General features: G+C 36.8%; 1 protein-coding gene across 4 annotated transcripts in view; it reads right to left on the bottom strand.

Annotated features, from left to right (window-relative positions):
• szt2 (SZT2 subunit of KICSTOR complex) overlaps window positions 1-24,272 on the bottom strand; it is a 382,417-nt gene that overhangs the window by 17,507 nt on the left and 340,638 nt on the right. For 3 of the 4 annotated variants that reach the window (XM_051933246.1, XM_051933247.1, XM_051933245.1), the window contains 3 exons: window positions 13,637-13,820; window positions 1,895-2,017; window positions 79-568 (listed from right to left, as the gene is read on the bottom strand). In XM_051933246.1, the coding sequence (XP_051789206.1) occupies window positions 79-568; window positions 1,895-2,017; window positions 13,637-13,820 (797 nt within the window). The remainder of the gene's footprint in view (window positions 1-78; window positions 569-1,894; window positions 2,018-13,636; window positions 13,821-24,272) is intronic. The other variant, XM_051933248.1, reaches the window with a different exon arrangement.

Consider the following 24,272-nt stretch of genomic DNA (forward strand, 5'->3'; position numbering starts at 1 on the left):
TAACATTTTGCCCAGCAAAACAGTTTCTTTTCACTTATTAAGGTGCATTCACTACACAAACTAGGAACATATACTTACCAACTGTGGATCAATTTCTCCAATTACGCAGCTCTGAACAGCATTAAGTAGCTCTTCTAGCTCAGTAAAGGTGAGTTTGCTTAATTTAAGCTTGTCTGATGAAAGCTGCTCCCCATGGAAAAGTCGTCTCCACAGGTTATCCCGCCGGCAGTGTTCCTTGGCTTTCTGTACACTGCTTAGAATGCGTTCCTGCGCTGAAGTCACCTCTGAGGCTAAAAGAGGAAACTGCGGTGAAGAGTAAATCAGACCAGGTGCCATCTTCACCTGTGGCCTGCTTGAATAGAACTCACTCGAGTAATCTTCTAACTTCTCCCACAAGTCCAGTTCTTCATCTTGTACCACAACTGCCTCTGATCTTTCTCTACAGGATTTACTATCAGGATCCAGGGGTTCTCTTTGGATACTTGGAAGCTTTTTGAAACGCCTCATGTCTGCTGTTAGGCGTGGAAACAGCTCACGCTGGCTTGTCATTATTACATAATAAGTAAGCCTTGAAAAAAATTATATATGTTAAAAAGCAGACACATTGTTCCACTTAACAAAATATAAAATTCAAATATACATTTAAAGAAAACATTTGGAATACTTTAACACCACTTAAAATAATCTTTTAAACTAGAAGTCATAAGTTATAGAAACCTGAAAAAGTGAAGAAAAGTACAATCCTGAACTTGAGAACAAACTTAAGTTATTGATTTTCTTTCTAGTTAGCTACTTATTTAGAAACTAACTGAATGCTTTTAAATGCATGTATACTTAGATGGCATGTTCCTTCTCTCCTTCTGATGGGAGGCAAAAAAGGTATGAAATATGTTGGGTCTCTGGAGCCCCTTAATTAATCATGAGGGCCCCAAAATGCCTAAAAATTAAAATGGTCAGCAACACAAAAAAAAAAAAAAATGACATAAAATTCATAGAGTTATAAATAACTCACTGTCCATTACTGGGTTTGTGAAAAATACTGTAGCAGAGTGCAAAATGTTCTTAAAGGCAGAAAGAAAGTACAGGATGGTGCATCTTTTGTTTGTAGATTGCGTATTTGAATATGACAGGACTATTCTACTTAAGACAGGCATATCCTAAATGACAGAGTTCCCCTCAATTTTTTGTATATGTTCTTATATATATATATATATATATATATATATATATATATATATATATAAATTATATATATATATACCAGGGCCACATATTTTACTGTTCAGGCAACACTAGACTACTAACAGGACCCACTTATTACCATCCAGTATTTAGTTTTAAATTATTGATAAAAATAAACAAATACTAAGTGAACTAATTTATAATAAAAATTAATCAACATTGTTCTTCTCATTTCTTTGTACATTCTTTATTTAATAAACTATATTTTAATAAAACATACAGATGCACATGTTGGTAGGTATTCTGGTTTACTACTATCTGCCTTGTTATTTCCACCAGTTAATTAATTGTCAGTTTGTTAATAAACAAATCAGCAATTAAATACTTAGATTTGCAACAACCAAATGAATAAAACTTCCCAGGAAAACAAGCATGAGAGACTGAACCAACTTTTGTATAGTAAATGTAATAATTATCTAACACTACTAATAATTTCTGATGCTGCAGAAAGCATCCTATTTAAAGAGAAAATAATAAAATCAATTACCAAAATGCAAAATTGACATTTAATTAATATATAAAGCTAGAGCAGATCTTCAGGAAAGGTAAAATTAACAACCTCTTCAATTATATTAGCACAAATGCAAACCATTGAACCATTTTCTGAATAGTTTCAAAGATGCTTTCTCTTTTATCAATTGAATTTACGTACCTTAATAAGTTACGCTCCACCTCAGACTGCTCTTCAAAAGGTGCACAAGCATGACACACGAGTAAGGATACATCAAAGTCATCATGGTGGCGTAAGCCTTCAGAATCCTTGTATGACCCTGAGCTGAAAATAATTATATTTTTGTCACCATTTTTAGAAACCTTACATTGAATCGATAATAAAACAATTATTTACTTGAACTGTAAAATAACATTATATTAGAAAAAAAGTGTGAAAGATGACAGAGAAACACGGCAATTATCACTGGTGCATTCCATCTCTAGAGGCCAGGGTTCAAATCCCAGCCTTGAAATTGTCTGTGTGGAGTTTATATATTCTCTTGGTGGGATCTTTGTCCGGTTTCATTGGGCACAAGTGTGTCTTCCTGCATTTCAGATATGCATGTGTTGGGTTAATTACCAGCTCTACATTAGTGCAGTATAAATGTGCCCTTGCAATGGGCTTGGGTCTTGTCTAGCAACAATTCTTGCCACGTGTCCAATTGCGACAGACAGACAGACAGACAGACAGACAGACAGATAGATAGATAGATAGATAGATAGATAGATAGATAGATAGATAGATAGATAGATGTCACACACATAGGGGGTATTCTAAGGACTTGTGTATGGACTAAAATTGATACCCTGACTTGAGAGGGGTGCTGGTCCAGAAGCCTATAAAGCTCAACCTTGCAAGATACAGTCAGATAGAGTCAGGCAACATGCAGACTTTTGAAAAATGTATGAAAAGATGTCTTACTATTTTGCATGTTTTCAAACTTTTTGCAATACCGCCAACAATATACAGGATCACTGGCTGGTACCCAAAACCTTTATTCTGTTTTCTGTGTTTGTTTTACAATAAATAAGAGAGATAGATAATAATACATATTTTAAAAACATTTATGTCCCTAACTAAAGAGCAGGTAGTGACATATGCTTAAACATTTGAATAAATGAACATGTACTGTATATAAAAAGAACTGGATGTTCACCACAATATCATTAATGGTTATATAGTGAATTATTTTGGTGGGTTGCTTATGGTGCCTCTCCATAATCCTGAATTCAAATATGCAAGTAAAAAAATAGCTGTATCTGTTTGTACTTATAGCAATTTGATAACAGCTCATCATTCAATTTTGTGACAAGTAACACAGAGTACCCAGAAATCCCCCTGCACAAACAGATGGATATACAATGATTCCCACTTTCAACAGAAAGTGAATGGTGCGTGTTTGGTTTGTAAATAATGCATATAACTCATATCGATATATCAAGCATTTGCTGAAATTAGACTATAAGGATGGTGTACCTGGGAATAAACAGCTGGTCCTCCTATATCTGTTTTTTCGTTTTATGATTTAATTGTATATATACTGTATAGATGGTGTTTCCAAGCGGATATCAAATCTTCTATGGACCCTAATTTCCATCATATTTTTACACAGTGGTTGGGAAGTTGAGGAATTACAAATGATCATTCTGAACATTTGCAAAAAATTCCCAATGAATGACTTTGAAAATGAGTAATTCTAACACCTGAAGATTATATAGTGTTAGCAATATCAATCTCCAAATATAACTGCCTGAAGATGCTACAATGTATTGGGGAGTGAGGGTTGGCAAATAAAGGGAAAATCAACAAGAAGAAAATATACCACTTTTTTAAGAACAAAGGAAATTTGACAGATGTGAGGACACAATTAAGTCTATCAAGCTTGCATGGCTAATAACTAAGCTGTCCTAATATGTCATCTTTGTACTTTTAAAAGGTTGCCAAGGTTTCTGATACAACTACATGGATCACTTACCTACTATCTGTACTCTTTGGCTCCTGACATTGAATAAACATAAGATCCAGTTTTGTAGGTTACTTCTGATGCCAATAGCTTTCAGTTTTAAAATTAAACTATAGTGTGGGACTTTATTAACAGTTTTGAAAGTCTAAGTAAATAATGTCATGCTTTGCTTTTGTCATTTATTCAAGTAGCCCATTCAAAAAAGTCCAACAGATTGGTTTTGTAGAATACTATTTTCATACAGGCACTTATATTATGTATTTCTCATTAAAGTTTCTATAATTTTGCATGATATATAAGTAAAATGTATTGGTCTTTAATTACCAGTTTCTAGTCTGGCTGCCTAATTTCAAATATCAGGTACTTCTCTAACTTGGGGGGGACTGTTGAATATGCTTAATAAAGATTTATAAATAATATATTTCTTTTCTTTCAGTGTAATGGGTAAAATCCAATCAGGTGCAAAGATTTTATTAGTCTTCAACATATTGGGGACCTGAAGCACATCTGGCTCTTCTATTTTAAGCTCACAACTTCTTTTACTACTGCTCAAGGCATTCATTAACTCTTTGATTCTCATTTTCTGTTATTTCTTCTCATGCATCATCGAGGTTTCAAAAATTATTTTCAATTGGGGTAATACTTTAAAAACTATCTGATATTTGATTTGGCTTCACTAACAGTTCTTTTCTAAGTTTCCTGTTTGACACTTGTAGGATGGTGGAGGTGGAACTACTTCAGAATGTAAGTTCAAGAACTAGCAATAATGGTTCAATGATGTGTACATGTACTTATTTGCAACACCATGGTAGTTGTTTGAATTAATCCTACTGTTTATGAAACTGATCATGAGTTAGCAGTATGTATGGGGGCAATATCATCCAGGAATATGAGAACATTACAACGTAACAGTGTTTGCCCCATGCGATGTATCTGGTATTGTAATATGGCCTCATAGTCCTTGTCCATTACACAAGCATGCAGAGCAAACATCGAATCTAATGCCTCCCACAAGATGGCTGCTATACTATTTGATATTCCATCCCATGTGTAACAGTAATCAACTAATATTGTAGGTTAAAGGAATTATTTGTCTCTCTCCAAATGTAAAATCACATGCACATAGGAGACAAGGTTACAAATTATGCTTTAGACTTTATTATCAACCGACACCTGCTCAGATGAGGCTTTGAGCCTTTTATACCAGGGCAGACATGTTTCTGAATTTACATTGGATGCACAAGGTTTGAAAATGGCAGACTTGCCATACATTCTAGCTTTGTGGAGTTCCAAGCACAGTTGAGAAAGGGTCACAGAGATGCTAAATCAATTCTGTGGTAATTTTTGAGGTTGTAATTTATAGCATTTGGCAAAACAAAGTGGACAGCCTTTGTGAAACCTTGGTTTTGTTTAAGTTTGTGTGCTTTAATAAAAGTACAAAACGTTAGTTGTTTTTCTACAGGCCTTGCTTCATACTACTACACTGCTCAAAAAAATTAAGGGAACACTTAAATAACACATCGGATCTTTATGATCTAAATGTTCAAGTGGAAAATCTTCACTAATAGTGTAGATTTGTTGAGAACAAAATAATGTAAAAATGGTCAATGGAAACCAAAATCACCAACCCATTGAGGGCTGGATTCAACATCACACCAAAAATCAAAGTCAAAAACTGAAATCACAGGCTGATCCACCTTGCACAAATTTCAGCATGGCAACTTATAATATGACTCGATAGTGTGTAGTGCCCCCCACATGCCTGTATGCACTTCCAACAATAACTGGGTATGCTTCTGATGAGATGGATGATGGTGAGGTGTCATGTCTCTTCCCTGACCTAGATCAGGGTATCAGTGAGCTCCTGGACAGTATGTGAAGCCACTTGGCATGCTGGGTGCACCGATACATAATGTCCCAGAGGTTCTCAATTAAATTCAGGTCTGGGAAACATGCAGGCTAGTCAATGGAATCAAAGCCTTCGTCATCCAACTATACCTATACCCTCTGGTCACATAAGGCTGGGCGTTTTCCTGTACCAGGAGGAACCCAGGGCCCACTGCACCAGTGTTGGGTCTGACAATGGCTCTGAGTATTTTGTCAGAGTACCAAACAGCAATCAGGGTACTTAAGCCTAACACGTGGAGGTCTGTGTGACCCTTCAATGTATGCCTCCCCAGACTATCACTGACAATCCGCCAAACGTCATGCTGGATGATGTTGCAGGCTGCATAATATTCACCACAATGTCTCTAGACCAGGGGTGCCCATACTTTTTCGGCTTGCGAGCTACTTTTAAAATGACCAGGTCGAAATGATCTACCTACATTAAAAATGCTATATATTTTGCATATTAGCAACTGGAGATCCACAAAGGGAGAAAAATTAATCACGTATCATAAAGTAGTGTTTTTTCCTGAGCTTTCAGCCCCTACCAGGAGCCTTCAGAATAAAAACTACTTTATGATACGTGATTCAAGTTTCTCCCTTTGTGGATCTCCAGCTGCTAATATAGCCAGGGGATTGTGTTAAAAAAATGCTTTAGTTGCCTCACATTTTTATGCAGTCATTTTGTTCACCCCACTGAACTAAAGCTGAAAGTCTGCACTTCAACTGCATCTGAGTTGTTTCATTTAAAATTCATTGTGGTAATGTGCAGAACCAAAATTAGAAAAAAAGCTGACTCTGTCCAAATATTTATGGACCTAACTGTATGTATGTGTGTGTATGTATATATATATATATATATATATATATATACACACACACACACACACCAAGCACTTATATGGGAATAATTTATTTTTTTCTTTTTAACAATATTTTCATCTTGATTTTCATTCTACTTTTCTAGGTGTTCTAATTGTTTAATTAATCCATTATTTACTAATTAGTGGGGCTAAAGAACTTGCAGCCTTTGATTATTCAGTGTTGTTTGCCAGTGTGTCTGCTCTGCTCATTTTTAATTGTCATTAATAAGATACCATGAAGGGGAAAAACTGCACAGAGAAAGGGCAAAATATAATGTTATCAACAAAAGAGATTTAAGCATTTAAATCTATAGCAAAAGCAGAAATTTTTCTAAATGTCTTATAAATGTAAAAATCATGCTGCTGTGCTTTCCTGAATGTAGAATAAAAGAAAAATAATACCAGCTAATTCAATGAGATCAGTGCTATCATGTGTCGTCTCTGATTAGGAATCTGGTTGGAACAAAAACCTGCAGTCACAGGGGGGCCACAGGACCGAGGTTGGGAAACATTGGGTTAGGGTGTTGAAGAGAATGCATTTGTCTAATCGAGTGGGTACACAAAACAGATGACATAAAATGTCAACACCCATTTGAGAAAAGGATGCTTTCCAAAAAGTTCAATGTTAAGCAATTGTGACCAGACAAATCAGAAACTCTCAGCAATCGGGTAACTGCGGAAAAGTTTATTAGAAGATGTTCTGTCTTTATGAGGACAATCTCACTATTGCGATGAACCTGTGGCAGAGTTATTCTTAGGGCTTTGAGTCCCAGCAGTCAACAAGTGCGCACAGAGGTTGACAGGAGGAAGCCCACAGTTTAAAAGAGAGCTGACGTTCAGCAGGCAGAAAGAATTATAGTAGAGCTGTGGTACCCTTTCACACATAACATCTCAGTGGCTAAGAAAAGTGGATCCTCTGCTTGATAATGGCATAATTAAGGAGGTACTGCTCTTATTTGCAGATTGTGTGTCCGTGTTTGATGCGGTTTGTGTACTGGAGATATGCATATCCTATGTAACAGCATTCTCTGTAGCTGATTTATTGCATATTCTATAGTAGCAGAGTAAGAGTTCAGTGTTCAGCCAACACTGAGCAGTTATAGGACCCTCTAATAATCATGGGGGTATTTCACATTTTGCTTAAAACTCCTTAATTCTAAGGAAGATAAGGAAAATCACTGGCTATGCTGTCTCCTGACCCAACCCCATTGTGTGAAAACATAGCATGCCACTTAACTGCCATTGTGGGAAAAGTAGCCTCCTTTAAGCACAGCATCACACTCCTCTGTCTCCTTGTGAAAGCCTAGCCAGGGTTCTGGAAAGGAGGATCTGGCTGTTGGTCAAGCCTCGGAATCAGAAGAAGCATTGCGAATATCATCCTTGTTGCAACAATGGACCAGATATTTACCCTCACAAAGATTCTGCAGGGTTCATGGGAGTATGACCAGCCGGTCTACATAAGACCGCATCCTTTGGGGGTGTTGTGTGCCAGGGTGCTTCAGGAATATGGGTTTGTCTGTCCAGCTGTTGCGAGCTATTTGGTCTCTGTACAACCAGAGCAAAACCTTGGTTCATATTGCAGGCAGTAAGTCAGACTCTTTCCCAGCAGATGTGGGACTCCACCAGGGCTGCCTTTTGACACCGATTTTGTTCATAATTTTTATGGACAGAATTTCTAGGCGCAGTCAAGGAGTGGAGGATGTCCAGTTTGCTGGCCTCAGGATTGTATCTCTGTTTTTTCGGGATGATGTGCTTCTCCTGGCTTCATTGGGCTGTATCCTTAGACACGCACTGGGACAGCATGTAGCCAAGATGTATGGCAACAGGCATCATTGGGTTACTTGTGTCACATCATGCTGTACATTTAAGCCTGTGGTATCAAATGTCATTTTCTAGTCCCCTTAATTCAGACAAGAGGTTGGTTGTGGGTGCTGGAGCCTACTCCAGCTAGCACAGGGTGCAAGGCAGGATCAGATCTACCCGTTCATTGCAGGGAGAACATACGCAATGCATACCAAACACATACTTGGGCCAATTTAGCATTGTCAATTCACCTAACCTGCATGTCTTTGGTCAGTGGGAGGAAACCCATGCAGACATGGAGAGAATAGGCAAACTCCATGCAGGGAGGACCTGGGGCATGAACCTAGGTCTCCTTACTGCAATGCAGCAGTACTTAATACTGTGCCATCGTGTTGTCTGGTACCAAATCATTTCAGCAATTTACAAAATGATGAGCATTCCTCAAGACATCTGAAGTTTGCTACAGCTATTCAGTTGTCAGGGTTGCTCCACACTTCTCTTATTCAAAAAAATGCACTCAGTACTGTGCCTTTCTGTCCTAATTGTGCCAAAATCTTCTGTAAGGATGAAATATATTTGATTAGAGTGTTGGCTTGCTACTACCATCTACTGGCAGAAAAACCTTTTGCAGTTAATAAGCCAGAGAGAAGGGAGGTGGGCATGCCTGCTGCACTGCACCATGGCAGATCCACAGATGGTGTGGGTCTTTTGACGGAGAACCACTGTATGAGACATTAATATTTAATTCTTGTTTTCAAAATCAAATATGTAGTCTTTATTGTTGGCAAAGTTCAAAAGAAAAACAATTAAATAGAAAGAAATACAATGTTTTTTTTTTTCCAATGGAATGTAGTTTCTAATATAAAGAGCTATTCCGTACATGTAGAATATCATGAAAGGGGTGGGAAGACCTACTTAGCATTTGAGTACATTATGTGTACATTATACTGCTAGTCAACAGAAAGGCATAATGCAGCAGGCTGCAATTACAATTGGAGACACCACCAGCAGTTTCTATCTATGTTATTACTTTGTGTGTTTTTTTTTGTCTATGCAAGTAAAATTAACATCGTGTCAGTCTGCTAATTGTTATTTAAAATTTAGGAGGCATTTAATGTTGTAAATGATCTTTGATGATAACTAAATATAACACTACTGTAGTTGCATGTCTGTGCAAAAAGTTTATTTGCAGGTGCTCATCCAAATGTACAAGTTAAGTTAAGCTAAAAAAAAATAACATATCAATACAACAACTACATATTTTACTTTTATTCCTCCTACATGGAGGGTCCTTTAATAATAATCTACTTCTCCCCCTTAAAAAGTAATTATAGGATATTTTATTTAAAACTATGAAAATCTCTTAGCATGAAAGCTTCTTTAGTTAAGATAGTGTACCACATACAGTACAACTAATAAGAATATTCATGCATTTCTGTGACAATTTAATTGCTCCTTGCCATGGCGTCTCTTGATGTCACCATAGCCTTATTTTTGAAGTCCTCTTTTTCATGGCTCTTGCAGTACTAAAAACAACTACCTTATGAAAATTAACTTTCTGTGAAAACCCAGTATGATAAATGGCAGAACTAATGTGAGGATTCTTATTTCAAAAAGTGTATTTTTTCTTTATACTATGGAACTTATTCTCCCTTCTAAAATTGTTTTTATTTGCTTTACTTCACAGTTGTGATTGTGTCATGTCACAAATTCATTACTTCCTTGAAGTCAGTAATACTGCTTGCACATGAGCTTTTCATTTCTATGGACAGGTAGATATAGATCCAGAAAAGTATGGTCACTACAGAAACAGATATCTACATATAAAGTATCTGTTTAATATTTTGATACAGCATAAGATTTCACGTCAAGCTGAAATAAAATGTTTTGAGTGGATTGATTACTATTTGAAAGTGTGTGTGTTGTAACTAAGCTTATTTCAGTCAGAAGGTTTCTCTCATAGTACGTTCCCACAGGTGCTCTCACAAGCTACAAACTTGGGTCCGTGGCCCTGAGCATGATGTGGGAAAGTTTCCTGACACAGGCTTTTAATATTTTCTGGTGGTATTATGTGCATGTCTATACTTCAATCCTATTTGATTACATACTGAAAGGTTTCAGCATTTGTTTAGCAGTAAGACACACATAATTAATAGCACAGAATAAAAACAACTTCAAGACCTACATGACAGTAATATAATTTAACCCTTTGATTTAACGAAAAAAGTAGATAGGATCCGTCTTAGTTTAACAGCTTGCTTTTTCACTTAGTCTTTCCACAAATTCAGCAGCAATATGAATCAAACTCTTTGATGACAACTTGTTTATATAGTCAAACTACTTCTTTGTGTTATAAAAACTCTTTTCTGGAAAAAGTTTTTAACAGTCAGGAAGGACAATGCACCATGACACTGTACTGCAGGCTTCCAGAATATTCAGCTTAAAATGTAAACTTGGTCCAAGTGTGTATTGTAATCTCTTCCTTTAAAGACCCTGAAAGATACATATTTTACTGAAATTCTACAGTAAAGTCTCAATCACATCAGAAGATAAATTTTTAATTACAAGTTTTACTGAATTCTTCACGTTTTGTTGAAATATACTTGGGTATTAACACCATTAATCAACATGAACCAAAGAAGGTACATAACAAATACATGTGCAAGTATAATGTGAAGCTATCAAAATGACAGTATCCACTTTTGTCAAGTTAAGAAGCAAGAGTCTACATAAATGTAAGGAAACAAAATCAGAGTCCCTTGAAACATGCACTGAATATGAGGAACTCTAATTTTCATGGGGTTCTGCACTTTTCAATACACAAGTAGCAGCAGGCACAAAGCCATAACCACTCTGGATGGGTCACAAAGCAAATGGATGCACACATCCACATTCACACATGCAAGGCCAATTGTTGATCAAAAATATTCTGGCCGATTTATAATATTATGTTTGCTCAGGCCTGTCAGATAATTCAGAAAATAGCAAAACTCTACTATAGTATCATCTACCCATCAACTTTTTAAGCTGCAAAAGAATTGTCATTTGAAATACTTCTGTATTTTAATTGCAGTTTCCAAATGAAGTGTATGTATGTGCCCTTCGATGAATTACCATCACACTTTTGTTTAACTTTTAATAGTGCCAATTACTTCTAGATTATCTAAAATGAATGAAGTGAGTTTAATATAGACATACAGTATTTTATAGAAGAGGCAACACAAACCTCTGGGTAGCTCGTTTCACATCATGTTATAGGTTTAAGCTTGTATTCTTTTCCTTGGTTACATTTTATTTATAGCAATGCAGTATAATCTTGAGGCTTTTAGTTACTTTGATCACAGAAATATAATTACATAAAGAACTAACATTTAATTGTTTTTGTGCAGAATGTGTAGCAAATAAACAGCTACCTTTCTGTTCTACCACAAGGCAGGAAAATTACTGAAATATTGCTAGTTCACTGCCATAATTTACTTGCAGAAGGAAGTTTTGCAATTAGGAAGCTGAGGTGGGAGCACATCTGCTGTGGTCAGCTATAGATGCTGTAGGCCTTTTTCCTGGGCTATACTGTGCAGACATGGAATTAAAAAAAAATCTTACAACATGCATTTTCTTGGAGCAATATACATGACTTAAAACAAAATTTTTTGTTTCATTCTGTCAAGTTCTAGAACTCTGCTTTCTTTTGTTTTGAGAGTTAAAATCTGAAGCGGGCAGAAAATTTTAAAATGTAAGAATGAGCACAATTTTTCAACTTCACAAAAAGTACTGTTTAATACAAATGTTAAACTAGGAAAATTCTATATATTAGAAATAGAAAGAACTGGCTAAGATCTGCATACAAGATAAAAGGCTAACACTTTAGTCGGGATACTGCAAAAATGCACCTATTACTCATTTTACCACTTTATAACAAGATCTCAACAAACACTTCTTTGGATCTTCATAACGCTTACAAAGCTTCAGTAAAGTGTTAATTCATCTTTGCAATGTAACCTACCAGCAACACTTTATTTTGGTGTGGTCTGAGGTGGCTAACTGTGACATATTTCTGTTGATATTACATATTTAGAATAAGGTTTGTACTTTCTTCATATTAACAAGTAATTTTAACATCATGTCAATATGCCTCACTACACATAGATGACAAACCTATCTACTGATATTTTATAAGTATCATGAAGACCAAATGAAGCCTATGTTAAGGTCTAGATACATAAGAGTAAAGGATTAATACATGTACCTAAAGTGTTACCGATGAAGTTTTTCCATCCACTCATTTGATGAATCTTTTTAGTAGGCTGTAACAGATGGAAAAAACCTATCCTCTTGCAGCAACTTACAATATCAGCAGAAGTAAGATGACACATTTACTTTGTACACAAAATATTGCACTAGAAGTGTGTGAGTTTGTATGTACATCTATTTCCAGGTATTCTTTGCACATTTAAATAAATATTAAATCTAAATGCAATTATAACAAGGGTTGTATTGAGAAACAGTGTAGTGGTTAAGGCTGTGGGTTCAAACCCTGCTGCGGGCACTGTGTGACCATGAGTAAGTCACTTCACCTGCCTATGCACTAACTGAAAAAAAAAATGTAAATTGTATCTCAAAGGTTGCAAGTCACCTTAGATAAAGGCATTAATTGAATAATAGTAATAATAATAATAACAAGTCTTCTAGACTGGAAATTGCTTTGACACATTTCAACAAAACTGACATATCTCACTCAACTGACAAACTGATATTTTTGGCATCAGCAGGAAAACATACTGTGTATATCCAAAAATATTAGATAGATAGATAGATAGATAGATAGATAGATAGATAGATAGATAGATAGATAGATAGATAGATAGATACTTTATTAATCCCAATGGGAAATTCACAATATTATTAGTACAAATTGATAAAAAAACAAACAATGAATACTCAAGGAGGGTACGAAACAAAGGACCTGAACAAAACAACTCAAATTATTTTTGAAAAGATGCTTCTGTGGTGAGAAAACAGCACTTCTGAAACTTATGATTACATGACTCTTTGGTGTTACTGGGCAGCAATAGGCTGCAAATGTATTTCTGTATATCATATGGAATTACAGAGCTACAATATGATACGTCATCATAGTATTCCCTATGATAAATTTTGAACATTGTAACAATTAATTCTTTAAGCTCTTGAGAAGTGGCTTCTTCTTAACATTCATCATAACTGCAAGACTATAAAATACCTTAAGCATATTAATGGAAGCTAGTACATGTGTGCTGGTAAAAAAATGAATAATACCATCTTTATAATATCTGTTAGGCCTACAACTTAGCAAACTTAATTAATTTGCAATAATTAAACTGCATTTAAGTTTGTTCAGCACTTTACCTGTTCCAAAGTGCCACCAATGCGTACTCAGGTAACTCTGAATTTGGAACTCCTTTACGACTGTTACTACTTTCTGTAGATTTTGACATTCGAAGTGGTTTCATCCCATAGGTTACTGCATGGTCGGTGATGTAATTATACAGCTGATGTGCAGTTATCATCCCAGTGGAGATGGAGAAAGTACCTGAAAATTCCAATACGTAGTTTAATTTCTCAAAATGACTGAATTTAGTCCAAATTCAATTAATTCAATCAAAACAATGCATTTCCATTCTGTCAAAATAAACAACTTTTTAAGAAACTGGAAAAATATTTTTTTTACTAAATGTGAGCAGTACATGCTAAGTCATTCTATATGCAAATAATGTACACACCATATAATCCAATTCAGAGTAGCAGGGGTTGATGCCTACCATGGCAAGGCAGGAAATAGCCTTGGAGAGAACGGCAGTACATTTTAAGGCCCACTCACATACTCACTCACACCGACATATATTGTTGTTAATTTTTATTGCTATTCTGGAATTTTTTTTTTTAACATTTTGCTTTCATATGGTTACTTCCATTTTGTGTTAACCTTTGTACGGTCATGGTCATATTTTTGCAGTTGTCTGTAGTTAGTAATGGAATAAGCAAGTCATATGTTTCACTTTGCCAACATACTCTGCCTATATAAGATGATGATACACAGCTTCTAGCATCCTGCTTTTATATATCTTTTCTTTTGCTTCTCTTTCTTGTGCTGTTTAGCATTACTGAAAGCTAAATTGTGCTTCTAAGAAACATTAGTGTAAGAAATATAAAAAAACATGCAAAAATCCTATTTCCTTTGTGTTTTGGTTTTGTTGATCAGTTCTCCTAGCTCCACTTGGTGTTCTGAACTTTGCCTGTCCTAGACACTGTGTCTGCCTCTTCCCTTTAAGTTTACTCATCTCCTGATCATCTCCGTCCTTCCCAGCCACAAGACACATGGATTATTAAGGTCACATCGTTATAGGCAGTTTAATTTCACCACTTAACCAGTACTTCTTTGGGGGTTGTGGATGAAAAAGATTTTATTCAAACCAATCCATATTACTAACCGAGAATGGTAAACCGGATGATGGACGCAGGCACATCCGGCCATGGGCCGTAGCTGCAAAAAGACGTACTGCGCCGGCGCAACAAATAGCTGCAAAAAAGACGTACTGCGCCGGCGCAACAAATAGCTGCAAAAAGACGTACTGCGCCGGCGCAACAAACAGTCCGCGAGAGTCGGCTGAAGACACGAGAATGGCGGACGAGGGTCCGCGAGAGACGCAGGCGCAAAAAGAGGCCAGAGCCGAGAAAGGCGGACAAAAGAGGGCGAGAGAGGCGGATGAGGGTCCGCGAGAGACGCAGGCGCAAAAAGAGTCCGACAAGAGCACAGAAAACAGGAGTGAGCACATACAGAAAGGAGTCACAAAAATGAGGCTCAACAAGCACCAAAATAAGGAAAAAAAACATTAAAGAGTACTCAAACGAGGGGAAAGCACGACACACATTGCACACGAAACTAAACACACCAAAAAAAAAAGAACAGACGGGCGCACAATAGCAAGGCACGACCATACCCCCGCCACCCTACAGGCACGGGACGGGACACACACCAAGAGGGGGATTCAACAAGCCCATGGAAGACCAAAAAAAAGAACACAAAACCACCCCACAGACCCTACAAGCAAGGGACGGGACACACACAAAGAGAGGGATTCAAACAAGACACAGGAACACAAAAAGAAACAAAACGCTCGCGCAACAACAATCCCCCCCACACATCCATAAGAGTGGACACCCAAAGCCACATATTCGAAAGTGAACGTCAGCACCTTCACACTAGGCAGCATAGGTGTCGGCATAGGTGTCAGCATAGGTGTATGTCCTTTCAATAAAGCACTATTAACCGTTCAACTGCAGAAAAGGCTCCATATTAACAGTGAGTGCAATTATCCTTATTACTTATCCATATTTCGCATGCTGAGAAAGAAACAAGTCATGAATACACGCTCACGGGTACAAAACGATTCGGAAAGGATAACGGGAACAAACACACGTACACGAAAGAAACAAGAAAATAGACGACGGCGCATAAAACGCGCTTCTGAAACACCGGGAGAGAAAATGGCAAGGATCGAAAAAAGGAAAGCGCAAGTGACACCGTTACAGAGACGTGCCCAAATGGACAGACACAATGAATGTAGACGCATTCAGCGCGCGGGTCAAAATGCTGCATCGAAAGAAGCACGATTACAACCGAAAGAGCTCGCGTGTCAGACATACAAAAAAGTGAGCGAAGAGACAGAATAAATGAACGGAGACGTGAACGACGCGCAAATGAACTGACAGAAAAAAAAAAGCAAGACGCGAAAAGCGCAAAGCTCAAATGACCGACATACAAAAACGGACAAGGCTCGATACAAACAATGCACGGCGTAGACTGAAACGGACTTTGCACAAAGCCGAGGCGAATAAAAAAAAAGAAAAAAATAGCGCGTCACAAATAATGGACATGCAACAAAAAGGCAAGCAACCGCAAAAAGCAAAACATGCCCGTCGGGGTCATCAACGCCACGCACCTGTTAAACGCTTACGACAATTGGCTGAAAACGCCTTCAATAAGGAATCCACTATTGAGGAAAATTCATTGGGATTAATGAATGTCATTTGCAATCATTGTCATTCACTTAACTTCACAGAAGAAACAACTGGCAATACAAATAATGAATTTACACGTTGTTGTCAAAAAGGTCAGATTGCACTGCCTCCTTTACATTCATATCCTGAATATCTAAAGAAGCTTCTAACTAACGATGTGCCTGAAAGTAAAAACTTTATGAACTGCATTAGATCCTACAATAGTTCATTTGCTTTTGCATCTACCGGAGTAAATATCAGGCCACCAAAAGGCAATGGCCCATACTGCTTTCGCATATGTGGACAAATATTGCATCGCATTGGAACAGTGCACCCTGAAACAAATCAACAACGCAAATATGCACAAATCTACATCCTAGATCCGGATCAGGCGATCTATCAACGCATGAACCTTCCTGAAAACAAACAATGCACAGAGCTTATAATGAGAAACATCACTCATGTCATAAACGATCACCCATTAGCTAAATCTATAAAAATGCTACATGAAGTTGAAAAGGAGGCAAATACAAAAGCAAATGCAGAAGGTATAGCAGCAACTACAATTGCTTTGGTCTTGATAAAGGACAAAGAACAAGATCCAAGACGATACAATCTGCCCGTCGTTAATGAAGTGGCAATTGTCTTTCAAAGTAAAGATGGTGAGCCTTTTTTTTTTTTTTTTTTTTTTTTAATTTATTTATTTTTTTTTTTATTTTACTATACCTTAAAGTAGACTGTTTAACTTCATACCCTTGGTTTAATGCTTGTTCTACTATTTATACAATTACCATTATACTATTACAGTATGAATTACCAGGTTTATCCTGACTAGTTTTTAAAATCACTCCCAGGGTTGTTTTTTTTTTTTTTTTTTTTTTTTTTTAACCTTAATATCTTAACTTAAAAGCGCTGAAGATTATTTCAAGATTAAATATTGTTAATGAGAACATTTTCGGGCAGATAGTATTAAGGATTTAACTGTAAAAGATATCTCTGTTTTAATTCTGTAACGCCGCTGCAGGGTGGGGTTTGTTTTGTTTTGGACGTGCTCTGTCTCTTCGTATGTCAGAGGACTGGAACATCGCGAAGTGGGGTCTAGCCTCATGTGGGGAGGCAAAATGGGGGGGTGGGGGGATAAAGGGGGGAGAGAAGGAGAGCAGGTTATATCTAATCTATTCTTATAATCCTTATAATTATAAATATCAATGCAGCAACAGGCTAACATGCAACAACTCCTGGGGAATCTTGAAACTAAGATTAAAACTGCCATATTACCAATTAAAACTATAAAATGACATTAAAAACTCAGAATCAATGTCTCCATGATGGGACAGTTAACTTTGTGAGCTGGAATGTTAAAGGCCTGAATCACGAATTAAAGAGAAAGAAAGTATGCTCTCACCTAACAGGCTTAAACGCTAAAATAGTATTTTTACAGGAGACCCACTTACTAACCAAGGATCAGTTCAGATTACAAAAAAGACTGGACTGGCCAAATGTTCCATTCTAGCTTTATAAAGAAAACTAGAGGGGTGGGAATTCTCATACATAGAACAGTTCCATTTGTAGCATCAGAGGTAGTGTCGGACCCTGAAGGGAGATATGTGATGGTCATGGGCAACTTATATAACAGTAAAATGATTTTGATAAATGTTTATGCACCCAATGTTGATGATAAGGAATTCATGCAAAATCTATTTGCATCCATTCCCAGTGTGAACACTCATAAAATTATAATGGCTGGGGACTTTAATTGTGTTTTAAATCCACTCTTAGATAGGACTCCTGTGACAGGGGGGACGACATCTAATACTGCAAAGATAATTACACAGTTTTTAAATGATCACAACTTATCAGACCCCTGGAGGTTTCTTAACCCAAACTCAAGAACATACTCGTTCTACTCACCAGTGCATTATAGCTACTCAAGAATTGATTATTTTTTTATAGATAATAATTTCCTGCCTACAATTAAATCATGCAAATATGACACAATTGTTATCTCTGACCATGCCCCTCTAGTCTTGGAGCTAAAATCAATAAGCCCCTCGTACTCACCTCGCAGATGGCGTCTTAACCCTCTTTTATTGGCAGACGAGAACTGCACAGAATTTATATCCAAACAAATCAGCTTCTTCCTAGAGACAAACACGTCTACAGAGGTTTCTGCAGGAACACTCTGGGAAACTCTAAAGGCCTTCCTAAGAGGCCAGATTATTTCATATCTTTCCCATAGAAATAAATTAGAAACCAAGAAAGTGTCAGAGCTAAGAAATGAAATTACTAGAATAGATGAAGAACAAGCCAGGCGTCCAAGTGAAGCTCTTCACAGGAAAAGGCAGGCCTTGCATACAGAACTTAACATCTTAACAACTAAAGAAACTGAACAACTTATTTATAAGTCTAGACAGCATTACTATGAACACGGAGAAAAAGCTAATAAGCTTTTAGCTCAACAAATTCATAAACAAGAAGTTCACAATGCAATACCAGTAATCACCAACAAGAATGGAGAAGAAATCATTGACCATAATAAAATAATGCACACATTTAGAGATTACTATAAGTCTTTATATTCCACTGAGCCCAAAGAAGACAACACGCAATCTAATGCATTTCTGGATAATTCACAAATACCACAAATAGATGCTTTAAGTGCTGAGGAACTAGATAAACCTCTAACGCTAACAGAATTACTAGACGCTATAAAGTCACTACTAAGCGGGAAATCATCAGGCCCTGATGGTTACCCCGTAGAGTTTTATAAGAAATTCTCCACTCAGCTAGCTCCACTCTTATTGGTAACATTTACAGAAGCTAAAGACCACCAAATACTACCTCAAACATTTCGACAAGCATTAATCACCGTCTTTCCTAAACAAAATAAGGACTTGTTACAATGTGCATCATATAGACCAATTTCACTCCTGAATAATGATGTTAAGATACTCTCAAAAATCCTAGCTAGAAGGATGGAGAAAGTGCTGCCCTCGGTAATATCACAAGATCAAACTGGATTTATTAAAGGCCGACATCTATCTTCAAATCTCCGACGCTTGTTTAAATGTTATATATTCACCAGCAAAATCAAACACCCCAGAGATATTACTATCATTAGACGCAGAAAAGGCATTTGACATGATCGAATGGAATTACCTTTTCACTGCATTGGAGAAATTTGGGTTTGGCCCGAATATTTGTGCTTGGATTAAACTACTGTATACCAGTCCCAGAAGCTTCAGTTTGTATTAATAAAATTTGCTCAGACTACTTTAAACTAGAACGTGGTACCAGACAAGGATGTCCCTTGTCGCCACTGTTGTTTGCAATCGCTATTGAACCACTGGCGGTTCACTGCCGAAATTCTCATCAGATAAAGGGGATTGTCAGAGAAGGACTGGAACAGAAAATTTCTCTATATGCAGATGATATGGTCTTATATATATCGGACCCAGAAAACACTGTCCCTGCTGTTTTAACAGCACTAACAGAATTTCAAAAGATATCTGGTCTTAGAATTAATCTGAATAAAAGTATACTCTTTCCAGTGAACTCACAAGCATATAATATTAAATTAGACACCCTAACCTTTTACCATAGCAGATCAGTTTAAATACCTAGGGGTAAATATCACAAGTAAACATAAAGCTCTTTATCAACAAAATTTTGGCGTCTGTATGGAAAAAATTTAAGCAAGACTTGCATAGATGGTCATCCCTTCATCTCACTCTAGCCGGAAGACTTAACAGTGTTAAGATGAATATCCTTCCTAAACTTCTCTTTTTATTTCAAAACATTTCAATATATATCAATCAATCGTTTTTTAAACAGTTAGATTCAATAATAACCTCATTCATTTGGAACTCAAAACACCCACGTATCCGAAGAGCGACCCTACAAAGACCTCAGGCAGAAGGTGGCATGGCTTTACCTAATTTTCAGTTTTATTACTGGGCAGCAAACATACAAGCCATAAAAACCTGGACACAAATAAATGCACATACACAGGCTTGGTCTGCAATAGAAGTAAAATCCTGTAGTACTTCTTTATATTCCCTGCTTTGCTCTCCAATAAATGAAAGTTATCGCAAATATACTAATAACCCAATTGTGCTTTACTCACTCAGAATATGGAACCAAATTAGGAAGCATTTTAAGATGGAAAATCTTTTATCAGTGGCACCTTTGCAAGGGAACCACCTCTTTCAACCTTCGCAAGTATATCCAGTTTTTAATACCTGGAAAAGTTTTGGGATTAAAATGCTCAGAGATCTTTATATAGACAACATATTTACATCTTTTGAACAATTACGTTCAAAATTTAACCTCCCAGCTACACATTTCTTTTACTATCTTCAAATTAGAAATTTTGTTAAACAGAAATTGCCCGATTTCCCCCACCTTGCACCCTCCACAATGCTGGAAAAAATACTGCTCAATTCCGAGGAAACAAACACTATTTCCGCAATATATAAAATCTTATTAGAGTCCTACCTTTCAAAGATCCAAGAGGACATTGGGGAAGAAGATCTCTTAATCAATATATCAGAGAAGGTGTGGAGGGTGCAAAGCAGAGAATTCACTCGAGTTCTATATGCGCAAAGCATAGAATTATTCAACTAAAAATTATATATCGAGCTCATCTGTCTCGCTTAAAACTGTCCAAAATGTTTCCAGGCCAGGATCCAACCTGCGAGCGCTGCAACCAAGCTCCTGCCTCACTGGGTCACATGTTCTGGGCCTGCACCAAACTAACATCATTTTGGACAAAAATTTTTAAGTGCCTCTCAGACAGCCTTGGGGTCACAATCCCTCCTAACCCACTAACAGCTGTGTTTGGTGTCCTTCCAGATGGACTTGAATTGGAGAAGGACAAACAAACGGTGATTGCATTCACTACACTCTTGGCACGCAGACTTATTTTGTTAAATTGGAAGAATCCTAATTCTCCTCTTATAAGTCAGTGGGAAACTGATGTTTTATATTATTTGAAATTGGAAAAAATCAAATTTTCAGTTAGAGGATCTGTACAAAATTTTTTCAAAACTTGGCAGGATTTAATCAATATTATTTTAGAATAAGAGAATTAACTATTATTGTATTTAACTCCCTTCTCCATCTCTTATTTATATAGATATTTACTTCTCCCCTTCTTTTGTCTAATGTTGCCTTATTAAAAAGCTTAAAGAAATTTTCCTTTAGCTAAGCTCTCCTTCTCAGGGATGGGGTTTGATTTGTTTTCAAAATTTGTTGGGTTATAAATGGATCTGTTTGTATGGAATGATTACAATGAAAATTAATAAAATAAAAATATAAAAAAAAAAAAAAAAAAAAAAAGATGGTGAGCCTCCATTTCACAGAGATATTGTTCTACATTTACGTCCTGATAAAAACAACACACCTACATTCAAACGCATAGACATTTGCTTTCCGCTTCTTGATACTTTAACATACCCCATATTATTTCCGACTGGACAGGAAGGATGGAGTGCTACAATTTCAAGAATTAAAAAACAGCAGGCACAGAGACGATCACGTGTATCCATGAAAGAATATTTCTCCTACAGACTCTCAGTAAGGGACGACTTTAATCCATTACTCAATGCAGGAAAGCTAACTCAACAATACATCGTTGACGTTTATGTTAGAGCGGAATCAAATGATCTGCAGTGGATAAAAAACAACCAGCCTTCACTTAGAGCCGATAAATACAAATCGCTGCTGGACTACATTAATCGGGATGCTGACGTCATGGAGCACCCGGCTGGAAAACCTGTTATTCTACCATCATCCTTTCAAGGCAGCCCACGCAATATGCAACAACATTACCAAGATGCCATGGCTATCGTAAGAAAATTTGGAAAACCAGATCTGTTTATCACTATGACCTGCAATCCTAAATGGACAGAAATTACAAATAATCTTAAGCCGTGGCAGAGAGTCGAACATCGTCCTGATTTGGTTGCAAGAGTCTTTAAACTTGACTCTGATGACGACAATGAACATATAAATTTCCCTTTAGAATATTTGAACACTATTAACCCTGCCGGATTACCACAACACGACCTTGCCCTTAAAAACGGAACAATAATCATGCTATTAAGAAACCTTAACACAAAACAGGGTTTATGCAATGGCACACGGTTAGTCGTCAACACCATGACACGCAATGTTATTCAAGCAACAGTTCTTACAGGATCACATGCTAACAATACTGTTCTCATTCCTAGAATTGACCTTACAAGTTCTGAGCTAGAATTACCTTTTACATTGAAACGCCGACAGTTCCCCATTAAACCTGCATTTGCCATGACCATCAACAAATCACAAGGACAAACCATGGACAAGGTTGGCATCTATCTCTCTGAACCCGTTTTTGGACATGGACAACTTTATGTTGCCTTCTCACGTGTTCGCCGTTCATCTGACGTTAAAGTTAAAATTATAAATAATCCATGCCAAGGAAGACTCATTCAAGGACAAGACACCATCTTTACTACTAATGTTGTATACAAAGAAATATTCCAATAAAACATTAATATATGACAAACACTCTATTTGTTATTTCTATGGGCATCATCCAAAGCTGCACACTATTCTATATCTAATTCATACATCTAACTCTTTCTCATGTCCCAACGCCAGGGGTTGGCGAGCGAAGCGAGCAGGGGGCGGAGCCCCCTAGTGTCATTAGATTTGTGAAACAGCAGCACTACCCACTGTGTTGCTCTCAACTCCTTTGATTTGGCAAAAAACTACGGGAAGCTGCCTAACTCTATTAAGGTACTCAGTGTTAGGCTTAATTTAGGAGTATTTGCTTTCAAAAGTTTGTATTTGCTAAGCATGGCCATAGTGGCACTACTTACAGTAGATTTATGTATTCTTCACAAAAAAAAAAATTTTAATTTATATGAACAGTATTAAATGATTAACATATGACTGATTTAATAAAAAGACTACAAAGTAAAGCACCAGATTATGGGATGAACTAGATAATTTGGATTTGAATTGTACTCACCCCTTTATTTTTTAATCAGCAAATATAGTTCCAGACAGCATGTAATATTTTAGTTGAATTAGGTGCTGTATTTAAAAGTGACTAAATCACATTTTAACTGTGTGCCCATGAGAAGACTTACTTTAACTTATGACCAAACAGTGACAGTGAGATAGCACACTCTATAAAGATTATTTACGGATCAGTGGAATCCACTCCTCAAAAGCAATTAATGCTCAAGGTCTATACAGCCTGGGAGCCCACAATGCTAACTCCTGAAATGAACAGTCACTGCATCCAATGTTTAATAAATTTAAAACCAGAGTTAAAAAAACAGTTGAAACAATGGAAGTATGGTGTTTCACCAATACTAAAGAAAATCATGGTCCAAGCAGGTAGAGGTGCACAATTTATATAGTGTTTAAGATGTATTCCATATTGATTATATGCCTTAAAATGGTAGATGTGTACAATTTATATAATGTTTAAGATGTGTTACATATTGATTACATGCCTCAAAATGATCATATATAACTGGTCAAAAACAATGATTTGCTTTGGCATTTGTCAGATCTAGTCAGGGATAAATCGGTGAGGGATGTTGTTATCTATTCATTTCTGACTTCTGATGAACTCTTTTATCATTATGATTAACTCCTTCCTGCTTTATGATAAACGTCTTTGCTCACACTGGACAAATTGCCAGGGATGCACTATGAAACTGAATTGCTGCCACACTCACCCTATTCTACAGACCTGGGGCCTCATGTATAAACGGTGCATATGTAGAAAAATGTTGTGTATGCCTAATTCAATGCTCATGTTGAAATGTATAAAAACTAAACTTGGCGTAACGCTAGACATATTTTCATGGCAGCCCCAGACCATACATACGCACGTTTCTGCTCAGCTTTGTAAACGCGTGACACTTAGCGTCAAAGCAGTGCTGTTTCTGTGTGCTTTCCCTTTCATGTTTAGATTCAC

The sequence above is a fragment of the Erpetoichthys calabaricus genome, chromosome 10 (assembly GCF_900747795.2).
Source record: "Erpetoichthys calabaricus chromosome 10, fErpCal1.3, whole genome shotgun sequence".
Lineage (NCBI taxonomy): Eukaryota > Metazoa > Chordata > Cladistia > Polypteriformes > Polypteridae > Erpetoichthys > Erpetoichthys calabaricus.